Source organism: Dryobates pubescens, chromosome 11 (assembly GCF_014839835.1).
Source record: "Dryobates pubescens isolate bDryPub1 chromosome 11, bDryPub1.pri, whole genome shotgun sequence".
In the NCBI taxonomy this organism is placed as follows: Eukaryota; Metazoa; Chordata; class Aves; order Piciformes; family Picidae; genus Dryobates; species Dryobates pubescens.
In genome coordinates, this window is record NC_071622.1 from 8,387,232 (window position 1) to 8,410,887 (window position 23,656).

Below are 23,656 nucleotides of genomic sequence, written 5' to 3' on the forward strand. Positions count from 1 at the left end.
AGAGAGAATGCAACAAATAATTTTACGTGCCTTCAGGTGCAGGAACCCTGAGATGCACGGCACTGAACAGACCTCCAACCCATTCACACCATGCAGATCCCATTGGTGGAAAGGGTTATCCTATTTTAGTAATTTGAGCTATTTCAGAATTTTCTTAGAAAAGAAGAGCTCTATTCATTATCTCTTGCCAAAAAGATGCTCATGTGAGAACTTCTTGCTGCTGTCTTAGATAAAGACTCTGATATGCACATGGCAGGTTCAAGGTAAGAGCTCCCTGCAGACGCCTCTGCAGGCTCCCAGCCTGGTTTCTAACCCTGTGGAGCTTACCCTGCAGCCAAGGGACGCCCACAGCACAGATCGAGGCCTGCTCAGGTTTGCTGCTATGCAGGTCACTAACTCTGTGGTGTACTATGGTTTCCTGGCCAAGACCAGGAGAGTATCCTGGCTGGAGAAGGTTGTCAGAGATGCAGGGTGCTGTGCTATTTCCCAGGGCCATCAGCCCCATGCCATCTCTGTCCCTTGCCCATGTTACAGCCCCAGGGACTCTTGGCTGATTTTCCTGTGGGGAACTTCAGCAGGGGTCAGAGGCATGACATAGTGGAGGATGAGTGTGCATGTTCCAGGGGGAACTGAAACCCCTGTGTCATCCAGAATGGAGCACTGCAGGGTGAGTTGTCCCGACAGCACCTCGTCCTCCTTGTCGCTCTCAAGGATGTGGTGGAGATGGCCTTGGGAACTATCCCGTGGGACCTTTATCTGCAAATATCACAGTGGGCAAGTGCCAGCTGCTACTTTGCCAGGCTGGTGGTGCAGCCATCATCCCCTGTCTCTCACTCCTGTGGACTCTCTGTGGGAGGGCCATAGCCTTGCATACCAGGGACTTTGCCTAGCTTGGTCCCAGCAGCCAGGCTTGACTTACAACCAGCCACCTGCATGCCCACCAATACCCAAGGACATCACACTGGCCCCAGGCAGGGCAGCTATACCATTCCCTTTTGCCAGGGCCCAAGAGATGGTGGGCAAGGCTGGGACGAGGGACCTGGTGGCAGAGACACATGAGCTCGGTCCCTATGCATAGCTGTGTTGTGACCTGGTGGGGACAAGGATGGGAACAGGGGGGTACTCTTCATGGTGTGGGTGGCCACCAAGTTGGAACAGGAGCTGAGAGCAACTCTGTGAGCCCTGCCTAGTCTCCAGGCACCAGCTTTCCCCATTTTGGGAGGCCAGGGTGGGTTTGCAGAACCCTGGAGCTGTGGCCCTTTCCAGAACACTCATGGGTGCACAAGGACAGGGCAGTGCTCAGGGGAGACAGTTCTTGGGGTGATGCTTGTCCCATCCTGAGGTGTTCAGAGGGCAGTACCTCATGGCCAGTGGGCTGAGCGCTGCATCAGGACGGCAGCTGACTCCAGCTGCTCCAGGTCCATGGCTCAGCTCCCTGTGGCACTCTGGCTGTCGTGCTCTTTGCAGCATAGAGCCTATGCTGGGGCAGGGACCCGAGTGCTGCCCTGGGCAGCATTAGGGGAGGTGTACATGCTTCCTGTGAGTTCCCCAGCATTCCACTGTCCCCCACACCCAGAGGAGAGCCACATCCCAGGGATGGGGCAGCCCAGTGCAGAGCCAATATGGATGATACTGAACCCATCCAGACAGTCCTGTGCCTCTCAGTCAGCTGTGAGCAGGGCAGGTGGAAGACCAGCACTCTTGCTGGTCTTCACCTGCAGCTGAAGTATGAGCTCCCAGCAACGGAGCCCTTGTGTGTGCCCAGGGCTGTACGCACTGGCCACGTACATCCACTGTATGAAACACAGACCCTGTGCTGAGAGCTGGCTGCTGTGTGTGTCACCAAGGTGGACTGCAAACAGGGCTTTGTGGGGGCCCAGCTGCATCCCCAAAAGACTCTGACCCCAGGGGAGGGCAGGTTTGCCCACCCATCTCACTGCTGGCCTGAGCCAGGGCTTCCCCTAGTCTGGCTGGATCCTCCACGAAGGAATTTTTTCAAGCCCCTAGCAGGCACGGTAGTGGAAAATCCCCAGGAGCTGTGGCTGCTGGGGACACACATCTCTGTGGTCAGGAGCAATGATGCCCGTGGCGTCTCCTCCCGTCCCTGACGCCACTTGCTTGCCCTGGCACTTGCCCAGGCCACAGCACTCAGCTGAAGCGTGGAGCTGGAGGGGGTATGAGCTGCTGGCGAAGCCTGGGGCAGGGGCATGGGCAGGGCCCTGGGGGGGAGCCAAGCCAGGGCATGGGTGAGGGGCAGCTCTCAGTGCAGTAGGGACAGAGGGTCCAGGATGCAGGGGTTGCTAGCATAGGAACATGCCACTGTCACATGACGTTGCAAACATGCTAGGTCTTTGCTGGGGAGCGAGGTGGCTCTCACGAGGTGGCTTCAAATTGTTGGTGAATTAAGGACCCTTTTGGGGGCTTTCCAATATCATCACAGGAGCTGTGGGTGGCAGATGACACGCTGTCATGGACCAGTTCCTCTCCCCATGTGCTGGGCAGGATGAGGAGGACATGGAGGGGAGAAAAGAAAGATGGGAAAGGTGAAAGGGCTAAACACAAGCTGTTTGCTCTTGCTTGGAGCTTTCTTGCCTCTGATAATGCAGGGTCGGCTGTGCCATTCCCAGAGCAGGCACATTCAGATTGTGTGAGGACTTCCACCTCCATCCACCACCCATCCTAGTGGCAGGGGATGCGCCCTGCCAGCCTGCTCCCTTTCCGTGCTGCTGTGCTCAGGTGAGAAGCTGGGGGACTGAGATGATGGGCTCCCCAAGGTTAGTGGTCCTTTGGGCTCTGCAGCTCTCCAAGCAACTCAGTCCCCTTTGGGGCTCACCTGAGAAAGTGGTTTAAAAGAAAACTGGTTGATTTTGGGTGATGTACCATCATGTCAAACCTGAACTTTGCCCTCCCTTCATGCACTGGGACAGGTGCTAGCAGTGGTGGTGTGATCCAAGGTGGTAGGAAGCCTCCAGCTCTGCACACAGTGTCCCACCACAGGGAGACCTTGGGGCCAGTTCCAGACCTGGTAGTGCCGGAGCTCACAGTGCTTGAGAAGTGCTTAGGACGCAACTCAAGTCCCTCTGGGGTGGTGCACAGCCAGCACACAGTGGGCATTAAATCCTGCCTCATTTGGTGCACCCCTAAACTCAAGGACAAATTCCGGATCACACCAGGGCTCTGAGCACTCAGGGATCATCACAGCCCTGTGCCACAAGCCCGGTTCATGGAAAGTCTCCAGAGATCACTTGCATTTTGGCCAGCCCAGCCCTCTCTCAGGTGCTGGGAGCTGGTATTTCCTCCCCACCCTTCACTCCTCTGGATCTCTGCCCACATTTGCCCACAGTTTCCCAGGCAACAGCACCCATGGAGATGGGAGAGGCTCTGCTGCCAAGGCAGCAATGCCATCCACACATTGACCCATGTCCCCCACAGAGATACCACAGCTGCCATGAGGTCACTGCACCTGCCTGCGGGGGAGGAAGCCACCACCTCCACATATTTGAATGGCTTTGGGGAAGAGTGCTGTGGCATCATCCCCACCACCCCACGGGGACTTGAGGGACGCTACAAACACATGCCAGCATAGAGCAGGGATAGAACGAGACAAGTGCCCCAAAAGAGAGAATGGGGGGATGACTGCTATCAGTCAGGGAGAGGTGGCTGAAGGGGACACAAGCACAGGCTAGAGGCTTGCCCCCATCCTGCACCACTTTGGCACTGCAGCCTTGCACCCCAGGGACTGGGAGGACAGGCTGGGGAATGCTTGCCAACACAGTAGAATGGTGGCCAAAGCCATGGCTTTGTGAAGTGCCCAGGATCCTGGGGAGCAGGTATTTGCACGCATGAGAAGGGTGCTGTGAGGGCACTGCAGCATCCTGAAGGCTGCAGGAGGGCAGGAGCAGCACTTCACTGACCCCATGGGGTCTGCAAGGCCATTACCCCTGTTTCCCCAAGCCTAGGCATGGGCAAGTGCGCAGAAGATATAGACAGAAAGGGAGCCGGATCCCGAGGAGCCCTGGGAACTGGGACACAAAGGTCTCCAGTCCCTGTGGGGCCAGCACAGCCTAAGCCATCTGGTATACCCCAGTTCCTGTCCTTGAGTTTAGTTTGTGCAAGGACAAAGAAGCTGGGTGCTGGAGCTCTGGAGATAGCCTGGCATGCATAAAGCTGTGCTGAGGGGTTGAAAACATGAGTTTCATCCCTGGAAATCCATCCCTTGAGGGTGAAATCTGCAACTCCATCGAGCTGGCAAATCCTCTCCAAAGCTCAGACCCTGGGGCAGGGGTGCAGGTTGCAGCCATATTCTGACTGACACAGGATGAAGGGCATGGGATGCTGGATTTGGGATGCCCACCATGAAATGCTGGATCCAGGTGCTGGCTGCTGGATTTGGGCTGCAGGGCTGGGGTGTGAGGTCACGTGCAGCCAGGAGCAAGGGTGTCAGTGAGCAACCCAGCTCCTGGTGCGGAGCAGCCATGCGCGAGTGCTGGGAGGGCGTGGGAGGACCTGAGCACCCTTCAGTTTCACTGCTGCCTTCCCCTTCCTGCTGTGGGTGCCCTGTCTGTCTCTGGCTTTACCAGACTTGCAAAACGAAAGCAGCGTTGGTGTGTGAGTACACTGGTATTGTCTCCCATCCTGTAGCCCAGCACCCTGTTGAATCTGTGGCAGTGGGGCCTGCAGTAGCTAGCCAGACACCCCTGGGGCACCCAGCCTGTAGTGGCCCCCACCCCCACCCCATCCTATGCTGAGGATTTCCTTAACCAAGCAGCAACCCACAGAAACAACAGGGCTCCGTGGAGAGACAGGTAAGGAATACTACAAGTCAGCTGGAGCACCAGGGATTCAGCCCTGGGATAGGGTGTAGGACTGTGGAAATGAAGGACCGGAGTGCACCCAATGGGATGGGGACATGGGAAGAACTATGCTGTCAGTGTGCTTGAGGTGCTGGGCCGTGGGGTGCAGGGCCTTGCTGCAGCCCTACCACGCTGCCCAACAGCCGCCCCAGGGTGCCTGTGTGCAGCATGCCCTGGAATCTGGGAGGGATCCAGGAGCAGGGCAGGGTGCCGGGGTGTAGGCACCCGTCCCGGCACGCGGGAAACCTAGCGGGAAGGGGAGGGAGGGGAGGCCTCGGCGAGGGGCCAGATAAGGGGTGGCCTTCAGCACACCCGTCATGCATTACTGGAAACATCTGGCCTGGGCTGTGGGGGCGTGCACTGCCTGCACACGCATGTGCACACGTGCACAGGAGTATGGGGACACACCCATGCACACATGCATTTGTGGGTATGTGCATGGCAGCACATGCACCCACAGCTCTGTACACTCATGTTCAGATGCATACGTACCCATGCATGTGTGCACACACATACACAGGCGTGGAGGTTGGCACACACATGTAGATGCTCACATACATGTGTCCACATATACACACAGACATGTACACTAACATGTGCACAAACACATAAACAGAGACCTATATACAGAGGTACACATGTGCAGATTTGTGCACACACACAGTGCACATGTGGCATGCACATGCATGAACAGGTAATACAGGTATGTGTACATGGACCCACATGTGTGAAAGGGCCACATGCACACATACAAGCACACACGTGACGTGCACCAGTCACACTTAACCTCACACACCCTGCCAGAGACAGTGGCTGTCCCCTGCCTGGGCTCCTTATGGTATTGTGCCCTGGCAGCATGAGTCTGTGTGTTTGTGAGCGTTCCTCTAGGTGTGTTTGTCGGTGTGAAAAAAATTATGTGTGGATCCATGTGTGCCCCGTAGGAGCCTGTGTGTGACTGTATGTCCCATATATGTCCAAGTGTGCTGTGTGCATGTGCCTGTGGCCTACATGTGGGCTGCAAGTGCCAACGTGTGTCAGGTATGCTATGTGTGTGCCCAAGTGTGCCAAGAGCATAGTGTGCCTGTATGTATCACGTGCCCACATGTGCCTGTGCACAACTGTGTGTGGCCCTATGTGCCCGCGTTTGTCATGTGTGTCTATGCATGTGTATGTGTACCATGTGTACCACGTATGCCATGTCTGCCTTGCGCACTTTCACACCCCGAGGGTACCCGCGGTGCCCAGCACTGCCCGCACCCCCCAGTGCGGGTGCGGGAGCCGGAGCGGGGCGCTGGGGAGCGCGGCAGAGCGGGAGGCGGAGCGCGGCGGCGGGGGCGAGAGGCGGTGCCCACAGACCTCCAAACTTTCATTAACTCGGCGCACCGGCGGCGGCGGCTCTGGGCCTGCCACGGCACCGACACCGGCACCAGCACCGGCAACAGGCCGGGCGCGGCGGGGCTGCGCCCCCTTCGGCCCACCCGGCGCGGCGGGAGGCGCCAGACGGTGGCATGGACATGGTAAGGGGCGCGCACCTCCGCTGGCACCGGGTGACTGGCCCCGCCGGCAGCTGCGAAAACACCGAGGCGGGATGGGGGGAGAGCGGCGTGTGTGTGCCGGTGAGGGGAGGGAAGCGGTGAGGGACACCGGGGCGGCGGGGACGGAGCCATCGGGACCGGCATCGGGAACGGTACTAGGAACGACACCGGGAACGGCACCAGGATCGAGTACCCGCCAGAACGGCGGGGAGAGAGAGAGCGGGATGCGGGGCGGTCCCGCATCTGTTGCTTTCCGGGCGCGGCGCCGCGGTAACGGGGAAGCTCGGGGGAGCGGCGGGCAGAGCGGGGCCGTTCGCCGCAGCACCCAGGGCGGGTGGCGGCAACCGAGGCGGCCCGGCCCGGTGGCGGGGCGAGGGGGGCTGGCGGTAATTTTCCACGGGCATGTGCCGGGGCGGAGCGGCGGAGCAGCCACCACGTGGCGGCTGATGTAACCGGGCCCCCCCCGCCGCCGTGCTTCACCGGGCGGCGGCACCGGGGGGGGGGGGTGCCGGGTGGAGGGCGCGTTGCGGCGGGCGCTGCCCGCGGCGCTGCCGCCGCAGCCGCCTTCCGGAGGCGGAAGGGTCCGGGGAGCAGACCAGTCCTATGCCCGCCTCCCATGGGTACCGGGAAGCCCCGGCTGCGACGAGCTTGGCGTATGCTGCTGGAGTCAATGGCCTCACAGGTGTCGGCGGCTGCACCGGCGCCCCGGGAGACGGAGGGTCTCCATTATGCAGCTGGGTGTCCGTGGCATTCCTCTGGGTGCCGTGAGCTACCTCCCTCGCCGAGGTGTGACACCTCAGCTAGGAAATCCTGTGGGTACCCAGGTCTCTGCTTCCTCACTGCCACCCATCCCGTCTCTAGGTACCAGGCGCCTTGCCCTCCGAGCTGTCACAGCGTCCCGCAGCTCCAATGCATGGCATTTTCATCCCTGCAGGGCTCTCCCAGGAGATGCCGGGACCTCGGGCATCCCTTCGTCCATCCCATTGCTGCCCGTGCCTGGCTAGGCTCTCTCCTTGCCAAGCTGAGAGCCCAGGCCAGCAGCATCTACGCAGGCACACAGTCTTATCAGTCCCTGGCAGATCCCGGGGGGAGTGGCGGGCTCCCGGGACACAGGTCTGCACTCAGGGCCGCAGGGCAGGCAGCTTTTGGCTAGCTGGCAATAGGTGTGCTCTGGGGACGAGGTCTGGTCGCTGTCCCTGAACCTCCACCTTTGAGAGGTCCCTGTGCCATGCGCAGAGCCTGGCTTGTGGCAATGGTGACGTCTCTGCTCCCCTTAAAAATGTAGCCTCCCCCAGGGAGTGTTTTGTCGGTGGGACGCTGTATCTGCTGGTAGCGGCCTGCCTGCACTGGAGGGGCTGTGGCTGTGGCTGGGGGCTCACCCTGCATCTCATGGCCTCCTACCCTTTATCTTTACTACCCATTCTCCCCCTCTATGGCTTCAGGGACTTGTGCCCCTCTGCTGATTGCTCTAGACCCATGACAGCCTGGGAACAGGCCTTGGGATGCTTAGCTGCTTGTGGTGGTGATTGGATACCCTTGGTGGGGGTCAGAGGTCCTTCCTTGGCCAGCAAAGGCACCTAGTGGTGGTATGGGATCTGCAAACACCAGTACTGTCACACGGGCAATCAAACTGGTGTTTTGCAAGAGTGGCTGTCCCTCCTGGTGTGGTCAGCTTCTGGTGCTCCCCTGGGCCCCCCAGCAGCCCTCGGCTGGGCAGGGGTAAGAGCAGGGGAGGAAGCTGACTCTGCTTATGCCCTGTCTGGCAGCACCTGGTACCCAGCAGAGCTCAGCAGCTCAGCCCCCTTGCACTGCACGTGCATGCGATGCACCGGGGCAGAAGGCAATTGGTTCCCATCTGTGTCCTGCGTGGCAGCTGAGCTCTGCGCTAGCCCTGCTCAGCACCCAGTCCTGGCGCTGCCCTGTGCTGCAGCCACTTCGGCTCCAGCTCTCACTGGGGGAGAGCGCAGGGGGCCCCTGCTCCTGCCTGTGGCCCCGGACACCCACCCAGAGGGAGGTTGGTGGCCAGCTGCCCACAAGGTCGTCTGTCCACACCGGGTAAATTTTTAACTGCTTCTTGGGAAACACCTGGGAGCCACTGCTTGTGTGGGTGCCAGGGGATTTGGAGATACGGGAAGGTGTGGGAACCATCAGGAAGAGACCCCACCATCAACCCACTCAGCCCTGTGTCCTCTCCCAGCCTCGCTTCAGTGTGCTGTGTGGGAAGGTATGGGGGAACGACCTGCCTGGCACAGCATCCTTGGTTCCCAGAGGGAGGGGGAGGCCTGGGGGAGGGATATTCCAACCTACCAGTCACGTCTTTCTTGTGTCTCTCCCTTCTGCCTAGCTTGCTCTGACGGTGGATTGAAGTGCCAGTGCAGGTGCTGTAGCCAGTGCAACGGAGAGTGAGCAGGCAAGGAACCTCACGGTGGGCATCAACACTGCACTCCAGCCTCCAGAGATGGCCGATAAGTGCAGCGAGGGGCTGCTGGTAAGTGCCAGGGCACAGGGAGCAGGCTGGCGTGGGGCACTACGAGGCTTGGTGCCCACCCTGGGACCCATGTCCAGGGTTGTGCCACCCCAGTGATCCCTCAGCATGATGACTGTGGCGCAGACACCAGCTGTCACTCATCCTGAACCACTGCCTGCAGGGCTCTCAGGGTGCGGTGTCTCGCCGTGCCTGGAGATGCTATCACCCATCCCAGGCGCTCTGCCCAGCTTTATCACCCGCCCCAGCTCTCCGGGCCGGCAGTGAGGGCGGGAAGCCCCAATGGGCGGTTCCTCTGCTTGCTCTCAGCAAAGGGCGCAGGTGTCCTTCCATGCCAGGTGTCTCCAGAGGGGCAGGTTATAGGGCTGCTTGCCCTCTGCCTCCACTCAGTGGTTCTCCTGGACTGGGCTGGAGGGCTGGTGCATGGGAAGAGCCATTCTTTTTCGTTGTGAGGGCCCTTTGTCCTCACAAGCGGTGCGTGGCAGTGTGCTGCTTGATGCCCTGTGCTTGCCTGTGCCGGGGACGGTTTGGATACCTTGGGCAGATGCAGGATGCACCCTGAACGTGTTCTCGCTGAAGGGCTGTGATGGCCCCGTGCTTGTGGCAGCTCTGCTGTGCAAGGGTTTTGAGAGCTCCAAACCTGAGTTCCTGTGCTGGGCTACTGTGTGGTGGTGGGCAGGTGGGCTTGCCTCTTGTTCTACCCAGTGTGTAGGAACTGAATGTCAGGGTGATACAATTGCCAGCCTTCCCCTTCCCGGGGGGGCTTCCCAAAATAGCTGCATGCTCCAGCTAGAGGGCCGGGAGCCAGGACTTTCCTGGGAAGCCAAGAGCCAAGGGAGTGGCATGCTCCAACAGGAGCTTCCAGAGCACTCATATGCACACAGCTCCTTCCCTTGCATGTCCCAGTATGGCCCCGCTGGCTACGCTGGCAGCGGGGAGCCCAGTGTCTGTCCTGCCCATGACAGGCAGTGTGGAGGGGTCAGGGCAGCCGGCAGGGGAGGAATGGCAGGTTTCTCCAAGAGAAGCCCTTGTCTGGTCATGGCGAGGTGCTGAGGATGTCTCTGTGGTCTGTCACAGGGATGTGCTCCTGCACGTGCAGCGTGTTTGCCAAGGCTCGGTGCTGCTGCTGCTGTGTTCTTGCCCGGGCCAGAGAAGCCCTTACTGCACTGGGGTGAGGGCTAAGCCTGGCACCTGTGGCAGGGAGCCAGGTGTGGGAGCACCCACCTGCTTCTGGTCAATCTTTAACCCGCTTCTTGGAAGTACCTGACCAGCCCACCCCTGGGCCAGTGCATGTGGAGAGGTGGGGATGCGCAGGGGACCACAGGGTCTGTCACATGCTGTTCTGGCCGTCCTGGCTTGCAGCCCTCTGCACAGGGACTCCTCCGTTTGTGGACAGCAAGGGCACTCCTTCACAGGGCATGGGGGTGCTGAAGGGCTGGTGTAGAGGCTGCAGCAAGGGAGGCAGGTTCCTGTGAGAGCCTGCTCCCAGAGCATCTTGACTCCTGGAGCATCCCTCCACCATCAGAGCCCTGAGTGGAGCTGTAACGGGATGGGCTGTAGTTGCTGGGCTGCCTGGGTCTCTGAGCAAGGGAACTAAGCTCTAGGGCTGTGCCAGCTGACTGGTAAAGCACAGTCCCTGCTCCGTGCCTGCAGGTGCAGCTCCCAACCCCTGAGCCCCACCCCCAGCCCAGCTGGACTACCGTGGTATGCCTCCTGCCCAGAGATATGTGTGCAGCTTCTGGAGTTGCATGGGTTTGCAGTGGGGCTTGGGGTACCAGCTGTGCCCTGCCTGGGGAGGGACTGATGGAGGCAGCAGCTGGGCAATGTGCAGTTGTGCCTCAGTTTCCCCAGCTGTGGGCTGGGGCCTGTGCCCTCCCATTGATCTGCATGTGATCAGGATTCTGTGTCCTGCTTAGGCAGGCTCTTCATTTTGTGGATGGCTCTGGGAAGCTCCATATGTTTGCTCTAAAAAAGCAAGCAGGAGGGTGGGCAGTATCCCCTCCCCCAACACTGCCAGAGCACTGACAAGGGTACCTAGAAAAGTTCAGGGCAGCTCCAGACACTGGATCAATTCCTGTGTGGACAGGCAGGGGGTCCTCCCATGGGGCCACAGGGCAGCCAAGAGGGTGCGACAATCTCTCCTTCCTTGTCTTTAAGGACATTTTGTTTTGTCCTCCTCGGGGTGCTTTGTTCTGGTTCCAGCAGTGCCAGTGGCTCCTGACTCCCAGGGCTGCCTTGTTGGCACAACTGTGCAGCCTTTGGCCATGTAGTGCCCAGCTTAGATGGACTCCTGCCATCACTTCAGCCCACCCAGGGCATATACTAGGGTGCTGCTCCTACCATGCTGCCAGGGGTTAAGGGCTGGGGGGGGGGTGTTTCTGCCTGTCCCAGACAAACCCAGAGGCACAGTGCCATCGGCCAGCAGTCGTGGGCAGGGAGGGCAGTGGAGCTGCGGAAGTGGCTCTTGGCTGCAGAAGCCCTTACCAAAATACCAAGGGGCAGTGATGGGGGGGCTGGCGGGGGATTTTTCTGCCTGAATGACCTGGGAGAATCATGTCTGCCCCGGGAAAATGGGGCCAGAGAAAGGCAGCCCCATGGAGAAGTGCCCACATAAGGGATTGTGGCACTGGGGCAGGCCCTTGGGCATTGTCTCTGCCCCAAGCACCCTGCAGCCTTGCTCAGGGATAAAGTGATGGGGACTGTAGACCCACTGCCATCCCCAATGTGCCCATCACCCCTGCCCCTCTAGTTCATCCTCAGCATCATCAGCCTGCTGGGTGAGGACTGGGGTGCCAGAGGAGGTGAGAATCCCACTGTGGGCCCTTTATTTCCATTAACATGTCCCCATGGGGCTGACAATCTCCTCTGCCTGCCAGATAGATTGCCAGGGGAGCAGCACTGTGCTCCCACAGGATGGCACAGGCCCTGGCATCCCCAGGATGGGGTGGGGTGGTGGGTCCTGCTGTGCCATGCTCAGGCTGCTGTGGGAGGCATGGGGACAGCATACCTGGGTCCAGACATCTGTCAGTGGCATGCGGATGGCCTGGGCTAAATGATGCAGCTGGACCAGAGCATGAGGGGATGCTTGTGAGAGCACCTTGCAGGGTGTCAGGGCACAGGAGGTGCCTGGCTGCATGTGGGGTGGGACTGAAGGCTGAGCTGGCAGGGCTGGGGTCGCTGAGGCTGGCACAGTGTGGGATGTCTCTGGGTTTGCATCTGTCCCGAGGGGGCACAGTCAGGTGCTGCCATCCCATGGATGGGGCATGTCTGAAGCTACTGGGTGTCTGGTACAGGAGGGGACAGAGACAGGGACTGGGTGTTGATGCATGGGGTCCAAGTGCCCGCCCTGCACACGTGTGCTGTTCACGTGTATGCCCACAGCCGCTGCTGCCCGGAACCCAGATGGTCGCCCGAAAGCAGCGGCCCGTCCCCCTGCCTTTGGCGCACCATCACGCCTCGCTGGCGCCTTGGCTGCGCTCCCCAGCCGGGGCACAGGGTTGGGAGCAGCTGGGCCACCCCGAGCCTGGCTGGGGGCATGTCATGCCCACCTACCCATGGGACACAGCACCCCACTGGGGTCCCACCCCACACTGGCAAGGGGGCAAGTGGAGAGGCTATGAAGTGCATAGGTAGCAGAAGAATCGTGGCACAGCCTTCCTGCCAGCCAGATGGTCCCCCGTGGGGCAGTGACCTTGCGAGGGTTGCCATAGAGACCCCATGATGTCGCCAGCGGTATGACATCAACAGTGAAGTAGCATGGCACCAGGCTGGGGATGTGCCAACAAGCAGGCTTGTCCCTGTGCCCCCATCCTAGAGCAGGGCCATGCCTGGCCCGTACAACCCTGGAGCAGGAGCCCGGTGGCTATGTGGGTGATGGGCACAGGGGCAGGAACACATGTGGGAGCTGGGCTGTTGGTGCGTGGGAGCGGGGGGCTCTGAGAGGACGTGGCCGGTTGCCACGTTCCAAACGCAGGTCCCAGCCCTGGCCAGACGGGCAGCGGTGCCTCTGGGGAAGGCAGAGGTGCCTGCTGGAGCGTGCGGGACCGCAAGCAGCTGGATCTCACTAATGAGGCTTCATTAAGCTGGACAAGGTTCAGCCCACTCTACAGCCTGCCCTGCCTGCATCTTCCAGGGAGGGCACCTGGCTTGAGAGGCCACAGCTCGTGAGGGTGGAAATGAGGCACAGAGGTCCCTGTGGTGTGGGGCAGGCAGGGATGGTGCTAGGGTGGGTGGGGTGGTGTGGTGGTGGTGCTACAGCCGGGCAGGTAGCAAGGGGCTAAGCACAGCCAGGAGGCAAGAAGGGAGCAGTGCCAAGTGCTGGAGGCAGTGGGTGGGAGGAGGTGGGCTGGCGGCTGCTGCACTGGAGACCAAGGTACCAATGGAACCAGGGTCTCACTGAAGCAGCCAGCCTGGCCTCACAGATGGCAGATAGGTTCCCCTCAGCTGATCAGTGGGGAGGTGAGAGCAGGGTCTAGAAAGCAAAGCAAGGGACCAAGCTAGATGGTGGCTGTGCTATAGCTGTCCCCACCATGACTATCCAAACTCCCTTGTACCAGCTCTGGGGCTTTGGAGGTCTGAGTCACAATTGGAGCTTTGTGCCACTAGATGATAGAGAGGTGCCCCCCAAGTCCCACAGCCTGTGATGTGGGGTACTCCAGGGAAGGGAGAGCACAGTGTGGCACTAAGCCCATCCATAGCATCAGCTGTGTTAGGAGCAAGAAGAGGTTGCCTTACAGTTGTGTGGTTGTTAATGCTCAACCCTACTGATTGCAGGAGAGGTGCACAGCACCCCTTTGCCTGGGGGTACCCCCTTGCCTGTACCTATCCTGGCACCCACTGCTGATGCTGCCACCACCCAGGCTGTGCTAGATGCCCCTGCCACCATGCCGTGACTCTGCTGCACCAGGGCAGGGGCAAACGTGGTGCTGGGCACCACAAAGAGAAGGCAGGGATGTCTAGGATGTGCTGGCAGGGTTGGCAGAGCCAGGACAAGCAGGCTAGGAAGGCAGGGCAGCCTCTATGGCAGAACTAGCCATAGAAGTGCAGGGGCTGGTTATAGGGGTACTTCTCACACTCAGTTCCCCAGGATCTGTGGACAGCCAGTGAGGGCACCTGGGACATCCCTCACCAAGCCACTTAACCTGTTCGAATCCCCCTCTCCAAGTCACCCCATCCCTCTGTTCCTGGGGACCCCTGTCATAGGCTGGGCTTCCCTGGCCTGAGGCATCCTGTACACCACTTCCCTACCCTGGAAGAGCTGCTGTTTTGGCAAACAATGTAATTTGCGTCTGTTTATACCTTCTGACTGCTCCTGCCTTGCCCAGCCATGACTTTGTCTCTGCCACCATGGCAAAGAGTAATGACATCAGGTTGATGACATCAGGGACTGATTGGTACCCTGCACTGACATTGCAGGAGCAGCTCTGGCACCCCTTAGGGGTCTGGGGAAGGATTTGGGAGTTCCATTGGTGGTTCAGGGCACGATGGATAAGGCTAATGCTGCACCGAGTGTTTCTGCCAGGCTGAAATAGCCCCATGGTGGCAGTTTGAGTGGAGAAAAAAAGTGTGGGGGAGGAACATGCTGGACATGCCTCCCATAGGGACACCCCCTCTCAGTATCGACCCTGCCACCACCATGACAAGCTTCCCAGCCATAAATCAGGGTCCCTTTGGGAAGTGGGGGGCATCCGGGCACCCCAGCCAAGCTGTCATTGTGTGAGGCAATGCTGTTTAGCATGAGAAAGGCTCCAGTGCCAGGCAGTGTGATGGATGATGCTTGTTCTACTGGGCTAAGGAAGCTTTGGCCATGTGGGGAAGGTGGTGGTTGGGTTGTCCCTGGGGAAGTGGGAGGAAGGATACCCTGGGCACCCTGAACAATGTTAGGGGTGCCTAGGGCATCCTTCCTCCCTTTGAAGTGCACCTAAGCCAGACATTTTTTGGAGCTGCATGGGAGCACAAGCATGGAAAATTTGAGGTGTGGGAGTGGGATTCCTCTGTCCCACCACAGGCTGCTTCCTTGCTGCAAAGCAGCTTCACCTTTGCATCCCAACTCTGTCCCAGCCCCACAGGAGGGAGGAGGGAGTCTCCCTGAACGCCTGGGCTCTCTGTGTCCCCCACTTCTTTTACCATGTGGGATTTGGAGGGTGGTTAATGAGTGTAAAGGACAGGGCGACCTTCCCAGACTTCGGGAGAGGCGGGGTGGTAGCAAGCTGATGGGTGAGCAAGCGTTTGCGCACGTGTGTGTGCTTGAGCACGCATGGGCACACATGTGGCTGCCCCCTTATTAGGGACAAGTGCACCCAAGCCCTGCGCTGCAGGAAAGGGGGCGGGCAGCAGAGGCCTGGCACTCTCGCTGCACTGGTGCCAGGCAGCTCAAAACTGGGGTGCCCCATCGGGCATGAAGGTGAATCTGTGCCAGGGTCACCTAAGCAGAGGGGTGGCCCTCCAGCTCTGAGACAGGGATGAGGTCCCTTTTGGGCACTGATGCTCTGGGCTGAGCCAGGACCATGTTGTGTGTGTGTGTGTGTGTGTGTGTCCCAGATCCTTTGCCAGGGAGGCTGGAGCGTTGCCCCTGCTCCTGCTTGCCATGCTGCTCATTAAGAGCCTTGTTAGTATGAGCAGCTTAATCAGAGGCTTCCCGATCGGATCAGCCTGCTCGAGCAGGCAGTGTGCCCTAGTGTGGGGACAGTGCCAGTGTTCCGTACCCCCCGTCCTCAGGACCCCTCAGTCCTGCTCCCATTCTGCACCCTGCAATGAGAACCTCCTTGACCACCCAGGGCTGTTGTGAGCTCATCTCTGGTGGAGGCTTTGACTATAGGGTCTGGCATGAGCATCACCGTGCCCCAGCTGTGCATGGCCAGCACAACACTCCTATAGCCCCACCCAAAGCACCCACCAATCCCCCCTCATGCCTTTTACCCAGCCCTACACCCCGGCAGCCCCCTCGCAGCCCCCCTGCAGCCCCTGGCGCGTGCAGGCCCCACTTGCAGCAGATGGCTTTGTTTGGCAGCGCGGTGCCGGAGTCGCTGGGCATCACGTCCCGGCTGCGCTGGCCCTAATCGAATGATACGGTTAGGTGCACCGCGCCTGCTGCCCGCGCCCCGCCAGCGTGAGCAGATCCAAAGCGATGGCTCCCATTTGTGGCCAGCTCACTTCTGGCATCAGCCGTGGTGGGGGGCACACAGGGCAGTGGGAGAGGGGTGCTAGGTGGAGTGGCATGAGTGAGTGTGGGTGCAGGGGTGTCTGTGGTGGGGAGACTGGCGCTCTGGTGCTCTGGCATGCTCCTAGGGCTGTCTGTCAGTACTCCATGCTGCTTCTGTAGGGTCATGGATGGCATTGGACTGATCAGCACCCTCATCCATCTCAAGCAACCATCAGCTGGCCTCTGGTGGGGAAGGCAAGGCTTAAGATACCTGTGGCACCCCAAAATGCCATCTGCCCTCAGCCCAGTCTGCTTGAACTTGGCAGCGTCCAGGCAGGACATTAGTGTGAGCCCATGGCCATGTTGGGACAGAGCCATGGGGTGATGGGTGCCATCTCCACTGCGGGTGATGGGCACTCATCACCGCTGTTGTTGTTGTTGTTCCCGGTGTGAGCTCACATTGTGTGACAGCCTGCACAAAGCACCCTTTCTTACCCGTCTGGCTCTCCCCTAGGTCTCCTACAGTGAGGGATGGCTGGGCACTTAGGCTGTCCCCACCAAGGAAACCCACCTGCATGGGACCTCTCCGGTATTACCCTTGCTGGGTGCTTAGCCAGAGGCAGGACCATGGCCGCAGCAGGGTGCCTTTCCTGGGGCTAGGGTGGGGAGATACCCAGCTGCCTGCCTGCTGTTGCAGTCCCTGTACCCACTTCCCATTGAGGGAGGGAGGCTTTGCTTCACCCTGGGGGTCCCACCGTTTCCCCCAGCCATGGCAGTGGCCACCCAGCAGGGCCTCTCTTGCAGGGCACAAGGCGGGGGGGCACAGAACAGAGGCTCCTTTGTGCTCAGGCGCCGGGACCTGCTTTGTATGAGTTGCAGGCTCTTCCTTCACTGCAGCCGGGCTTGGGCAGAGCTATTCATCCCGGGGGTGGGAGGGGGGGGACACCCGCCACCACTGCCCTCCCCCTCCCTGGCACTGTCTGTGCGTGGCGGGCAAGGGTTGGCATGAGGGAGGGATGGGGAAGGATGCCGAGGACCACCCGGCCCCAGTCGGCGGCTGTTGCCCGTCCGATGGGGCCAGCAGGGGCATCCCCGGTTGACACACCCCACGGCATCTCTCTGCAGAACGGCACCGTGCCCGGGGAGCAGGGCAAACAGAACAAGAGCGTCAAGCGTGGCAACTGGGGAAACCAGATCGAGTTCGTGCTGACCAGCGTGGGCTACGCCGTGGGGCTGGGCAACGTTTGGCGCTTCCCGTACCTCTGCTACCGCAATGGGGGAGGTGGGTGTTTGGGCTGGGGAGGGTGGGAGGCAGGCACCATGGTCCTGCGTGGTGCTTGCCAGCCCCTGGCTTACCAGGAGGATGTGGGGCACAGGGAGCACAACTATGCCCTGCCCAGGCTCGTTGCTCACTCTCACCCTCTGGTTTTTGCCCACCAGGTGCCTTCATGTTCCCCTACTTCATCATGCTGGTGTTTTGTGGCATCCCCCTATTTTTCATGGAGCTGTCCTTTGGGCAGTTTGCCAGCCAGGGCTGCCTCGGCGTCTGGAGGGTCAGCCCCATATTCAAAGGTAAGGAGCTGGCCATACCCACTGGCTCATGCCAGTACGGGATGCCCACCAGTGCAGCCCCCAGCACATGGTGCATCCCCCGCACGCACACACCTTTGGCACATCACACGGGCCCTTGCAGGCACCTGTGACTCTCGCAGCCACGCACACGCGTGCCTTGCACATGCATCACTGCCTGTGTGGAACGGGTCCCCTGTGCACATGCCCATCCCAGCCACACTACCCTGCGCACACAGCCTGGCTGGCATTCCCTGCACACGCAGACTGGCTGGCGTCCCCTGCACGCGTTGCACATGTCCCTGCACGCGCCACGCATCTCCTGCTCATACCCCAGCCCTTCACTGGAATCCACTGCAGGCATTACACACACATCCCTGCACATGCCACACATGTCCCCAGTGCATTGCTCCTGCAGAGGCCACTCGGGTCCCCTGAACACACTGCGGGTGCCAGCGACCCCTCCCCCTGTGCACACACGCCTGTGGTCTTCTCCCTTCACCATAGGCAGTGGGTGCTGGCAGTGCTCAGATCTTGCCCTGCTGTGGGTGGACCCTGCTCCAGATGCACCTTCTGGAGTGTTCCTATGCTGCCAGCTCTCCTGGCATATGCCTGCATGCTGCCTGCTGGGTGACATGCCCATGTCCTGTCTGAGGGTGGATAGCCCATACACGTGCTCTTACATGCTGTGCACTGTGTCACACTCAGACTGGGGTGCTTTCCCCATGATTATGTGGCCTCTGTCACATGCCACCAGGTAGCTGTATGCCTAAAGTCACCATATCCAGGAGAGATGCCCAGCTAGTGGTTTGCTAGGGCTGCAGACCCCAAGGGTTTGCCTCCAGCCTTGTATTCCCTCTGTATTGCTACATGTCCTAGAGGTCCCTCTGCACCACTAGCCTTGCTTGGATGCACAGGATCCCATGCACAGAGCTTCTCATCCAAGCGCACCGCCCAGTAGGCCCTGAGCGACAGCGTGGCTGCACAGCTGCTGACAGCACATGCTGCCCATTTCCCCTGCCAACCCCCCTGTGCTGTGCGTCATGCTGTGCTGCACCATGCCGCTCACCCCTCCCCGGTGCTGTTCCCAGGCGTGGGCTACGGGATGATGGTGGTGTCCACGTACATCGGGATCTACTACAACGTGGTGATCTGTATTGCCTTCTACTACTTCTTTGTGTCCATGACACGCGTGCTGCCCTGGACGTACTGCAGCAATCCCTGGAACACACCTGCCTGCGTGGGTGTGCTGGATGGGAACATTTCCAGCCGTGCTGCCCTCAACCTCACCCACCTCCTCAACACCACCCAGAAGCGCACCAGCCCCAGTGAGGAATACTGGAGGTACCAGGGATGGGGATGGGGAAAATGGAGGAGTTGGTGGTGGTGGGCTCTGCTGACACTAGCTGCCTGCATGTAGGAGGTATGTGCTGGACCTGTCAGATGACATCGGGAACCTGGGCGAGGTGCGGTTGCCCCTCCTGGGGTGCCTTGGTGTCTCCTGGGTTGTCGTCTTCCTCTGCCTCATCAAGGGCGTCAAGTCCTCGGGGAAGGTGGGTGTGCCCCATTAAGGCATAGCTGCTTCCCTACTGGAAATGCACCTCCCATTGTCAACGTGGCCCCATTCCTTCTGGACACAGCCCCTCCCCATTTAGGAGTGGACCCAGCCCTCTCTATTTGCTCCTCCCATGCTGGGAACAGACACACCCCTTGATACCTGGCCACACCCCTCCTGCATACAGCTCCTCCTATGTAGCTATGGCCCCACCTTCCCTGACCACAGCCCCTCACCCTGCGCCATGCCCTTTCCTGCCAGACCACTGCTCCACACAATGGACCATAACTCCTCCCTGCTCCATAGCCCCACCTGTCCTAGGCCACACCCTTTGTCCACGGCCCTTTTCCCACGGAGGTGCCTCCCTGCAGGTGGTGTACTTCACAGCTACCTTCCCCTACGTGGTGCTCACTATCCTCTTTGTGCGTGGCATCACGCTGGAGGGGGCCCTCACTGGCATCATGTACTACCTGACACCCCAGTGGGACAAAATCCTCAATGCCAAGGTGAGTGAGTATGAGGAGTGTCAGGTGGCTGGGGGACAGTGGGACTGTGGGGCACAGCACTGACCATCCCACTACCGCAGGTGTGGGGTGATGCAGCTTCACAGATCTTCTACTCACTGGGCTGTGCCTGGGGTGGGCTCATCACCATGGCTTCCTACAACAAGTTCCACAACAACTGCTACCGGTGAGCACCTAGCTGCACTCTGCTTTTCCCCTCACAGTCATCCAGGCCTGCTGCCAGTCCTGACCCTTCTCTCCACAGGGACAGCATCATAATCAGCATCACCAACTGCGCCACTAGTGTCTATGCTGGCTTTGTCATCTTTTCCATCCTGGGCTTCATGGCCAACCACTTGGGCGTGGATGTCTCCAAGGTGGCTGACCACGGCCCTGGTCTGGCCTTTGTTGCCTACCCTGAAGCTCTTACCCTGCTCCCCATATCGCCCCTCTGGTCCATCCTCTTCTTCTTCATGCTCATCCTCCTAGGGCTGGGCACACAGGTAGGTTGTGGTGGAACAGTGCTGTCGGGTCACCGCCATGTTGGGCTGAGGTGGCACGGTGGGGCCAAGGTGGTGACACGCTGCTGCCTCACATGCAGTTCTGCCTGCTGGAGACACTGGTCACGGCCATTGTAGATGAGGTGGGCAACGAGTGGATCATCCGACGGAAGACCTTTGTGACACTGGGGGTGGCCGTGGCAGGCTTCCTGCTGGGTGTCCCACTCACCACACAGGTAGGTGACCATGGGACTGTGGTGACAGGGTGCATTCTGCCTGTGCCATTGCCATGGCAAACTTGGCACAATGACACCATCACCGATGCCTGCATTTTTGCCATGACCACACTGGTGGTGGTGACACCCAGGGCCTGATGTTGCCTTGCATGCACCGGTGATGGTATCCAGACTAGGAGTCGCCATGCCAACCCTGGCATTGGGCATTGCCATGCCAACCACGATGGTGGTATCCAGGTTGTTTTTTGCCATGCCAGCCTTGGCAGAATGCCTGTGCTGTTGCCCTGCCAACAGCAGCAGTACTGCTAAGGTAGCTGTGCCAATGGGTCCCTCTCGTAGGCGGGCATCTACTGGCTCCTGCTGATGGACAACTATGCTGCTAGCTTCTCCTTGGTCGTCATCTCTTGCATCATGTGTGTGGCCATCATGTACATCTATGGTAGGTGCAACCACCTGTGGCCAATCAGCTGGCAGGGCTGTGCCAGCCAACCGGTCGGGAGGGGGTGTGCTAACTTTCAGCCAGTCAGCAGCTTGCTAACTGGAAAGGCCATTAGCCAACTGGGGCAACTGCTACCTTAGGAGCTTGGTGGGTGCCACCACCTGCTGGAGTCTGAAGCTGGTGCTGGGCAGAGGTGGGAAAGGGCTGGGAGTCCTGCCAGGGCCCCAGCCCAGCTGTGCTGGGAGCTGATGAAGATTTGACTCCCCAGGGCACCGCAACTACTTTAAGGACATTGAGATGATGCTGGGCTTCCCACCTCCACTCTTCTTCCAGATCTGCTGGCGCTTCATCTCACCTGCCATCATCTTTGTGAGCATTGCAACCATAGGGCAGAGGGGCATGGGACATTGGGAGGAGGGAGACAAGGAGCTTACTGAGACACCCCACGTGCCTCTCTGGGGAGGGGAGTGCTAGGCTGCCTGAGGGGAGCAGGCAGAGCAGTGGTGGTGCAGAGCAGGCTGGCTGCTCCCCACTGGCTGAAACTGCCTGTCCTTCTCCAGTTCATCCTGGTCTTCACAGTGATCCAGTACCGGCCCATCTCCTACAACGACTATGTCTACCCCACCTGGGCTATCAGCATTGGCTTCCTCATGGCACTCTCCTCTGTCATCTGCATCCCTGTTTACGCCATCTACAAAGTGTGCCGCTCTGAGGGGGACACACTGCTGGAGGTGGGTGGCCAGGGACTAGACCCCATTGTCCATCTCCCACCTGCCTTACAGGCAGTCCCTCACCCACTGGAGCTGTCAGCATCCTGCAGAAACTGTGTGCAGGCAGCATCTGTGGGGCACCCCATCTCTGGGCACCCCTGGAATCTGCTGGCATGTTAGAGGAGGCTGGGGTAGAAGAGCAGCGTAGGTGCTAACCCTATCCCCATCCTCTCCCTCTCTCTAGCGCTTGAAAAATGCTACCAAGGCAAGCAAGGACTGGGGCCCAGCGCTGCCAGAGCACCGCAGTGGGCGCTACGCCCCAGTGTTCAGCCCCTCCTCCGAGTCCCACATGGAGGTGCAGCCCCTGCAGCCAGAGAAGGGCAGCAGCGAGGCGGCAGCTGCCTCCCCCGTGCAGGGCAGCAACGGCTCAGCCCACAGCCAGGACTCCAGACTGTGACCCCTCTCTGTCCCCATACCCCTCTAACCCTTCCTGCGCGGTGACACTTTTGCACCTTCCGCTGGCGGAGCCTGGCTCCGGGCTGCACCGGACCGTGGGGGGCTCTCAGCGCCTGTCCCCGAGACCCCCCCCACACCTCCTTGCCGGTTAACCTCCCCTGCCATCCCACCCCTCCACACACACCTCCCCCACCCCCGTGGCGTTCGTTAACCCTCATGTTTACGGTAACCTTTGTGCGCGACGCTGGGACAAGAGAGGAGGGGGCACAGCCCCGGGAGGGCCGGGAGCCAGAGGCACTTCGCAGGGGTCCTGCCCTGAGGAGATGCACTGGATGGGGGAGTGGGGATGTCCCCCGGCTCTTGGCCCCCCCGCAGCCAGTCAGCTTGCCCCGCCATGAGGCACCCTTCTGGCCTACCTGTGGGAAGGGTGTGGGGTGGGACCAGGGCTGGGGCACCGCCAAGACTGTCCACAGTTGCCCCAAGCTGTGTGTGCACAGGGCTGTTGTGGCAGGCGTTGGCACTGCAGGGAATCCCAGCCCAGGTGGGCACCTGCTGTGGCTCAGAGCCTGCAGGCTCCCATAGATGTGGCCAGGGATGGTGCCAGGCACCAGGCCAGCAAGGTGAGATGGGGACAAGCATGCTGCCTGATTAGGCAGCAAGATCTCATGGCACAAGACACAAGCACTTAGAGCATATGTGTGCACATATGAATCCCTCACAGACATAGTATGGGCATACATGTGGCACACGTAGGCATGCACATATGCACGGTACCCTAGGACTGTGCAGTTAGCAAGCTGGTGTTCCTCACCCCACCCCCCATGCACCCCTCCACCCTGCAGCCCCAGCAGGGGACTGTGGGTGCCTGCCTGGGTGGCCAGGCACTGCCCGCAAAGCTGGGCACAGTTGTAAACAGTGTGGGCACAGCCCAGTGCTGCTGATTGCCTGTGGCAGGGCAGGAGGCTGGGGAGCACTTAAACCTGGCCAGAGGGTGACAGGGCAGGGCAGGGGTTGAGCTCTCCCTGGTAGCATCAGCACGGGGGGACCTCCCATGGTGCTAAAGGGGAGCAGGACGTACTGACATCTACCCTAGTGAGGTACCAGCAGAGATGCAGGGGGCTGCAGCAGCCCACTCACTCTCAGCCACCTGGGGACACTTGGTTCCTAACCAGTATTAGTGGAGCAGGACGCACTGGCAAGGGCCAGGCGGTTTTTAAATCTGTCTTCCAGCGCCAGCCAAAGGGCTTGGAGCTCTCGACTTGGGGTGGGGTGCGTGAAACTCTTCCCACCTCGCTGCTCTCCCAGCCAGCGTCCTGCGCTCCCCCTGCCGCAGCCCCGAGGCTGGCACAAGGACATGGCGCAGCTTGGCATGGCGGCGGGAGGGAATGGGCAGTGGGTGCTGAGCCCTGGCAGGATGTTCCAGCTCCCCCGTCCCGAGCCCCCCGCTGTGCTGCGGCGAGGGGCACAGGTTCCTGCATGGTGCCCGTGCCCTGCCCCACGTGTCACGCCACTACTCTTCACCTCTAATTGTTAGCAATAACGCGCGTCCCTGGGCAGCGCTACCTGTGCCAGTGAATCTCCCGGTGTAGAGTTCTAAAGTATCCTAGATTTTAATGAAATTTATATTCCTGAGGCCATGTCCTGCTTGTGCCCTTCTTTGGGAACCCTGGGGGT

The 23,656-nt window shown here is 60.0% G+C and overlaps 2 protein-coding genes across 2 annotated transcripts in view; one reads left to right on the plus strand and one right to left on the minus strand.

Moving 5' to 3' along the window:
* B4GALT2 (beta-1,4-galactosyltransferase 2) overlaps nt 1–23,656 on the minus strand; it is a 43,641-nt gene that overhangs the window by 12,467 nt on the left and 7,518 nt on the right. The window lies entirely within an intron of this gene.
* Nucleotides 6,212–23,614, plus strand: SLC6A9 (solute carrier family 6 member 9). The gene is made up of 14 exons (XM_054165390.1): nt 6,212–6,370; nt 8,733–8,876; nt 17,140–17,296; nt 17,455–17,586; nt 18,675–18,927; nt 19,004–19,136; nt 19,510–19,644; nt 19,725–19,828; nt 19,907–20,144; nt 20,243–20,377; nt 20,717–20,816; nt 21,085–21,185; nt 21,377–21,547; nt 21,771–23,614. Exons 2-14 carry the CDS (start codon nt 8,847–8,849, stop codon nt 21,981–21,983), a joined length of 1,902 nt encoding a protein of 633 aa, XP_054021365.1. The 5' UTR covers nt 6,212–6,370; nt 8,733–8,846; the 3' UTR covers nt 21,984–23,614.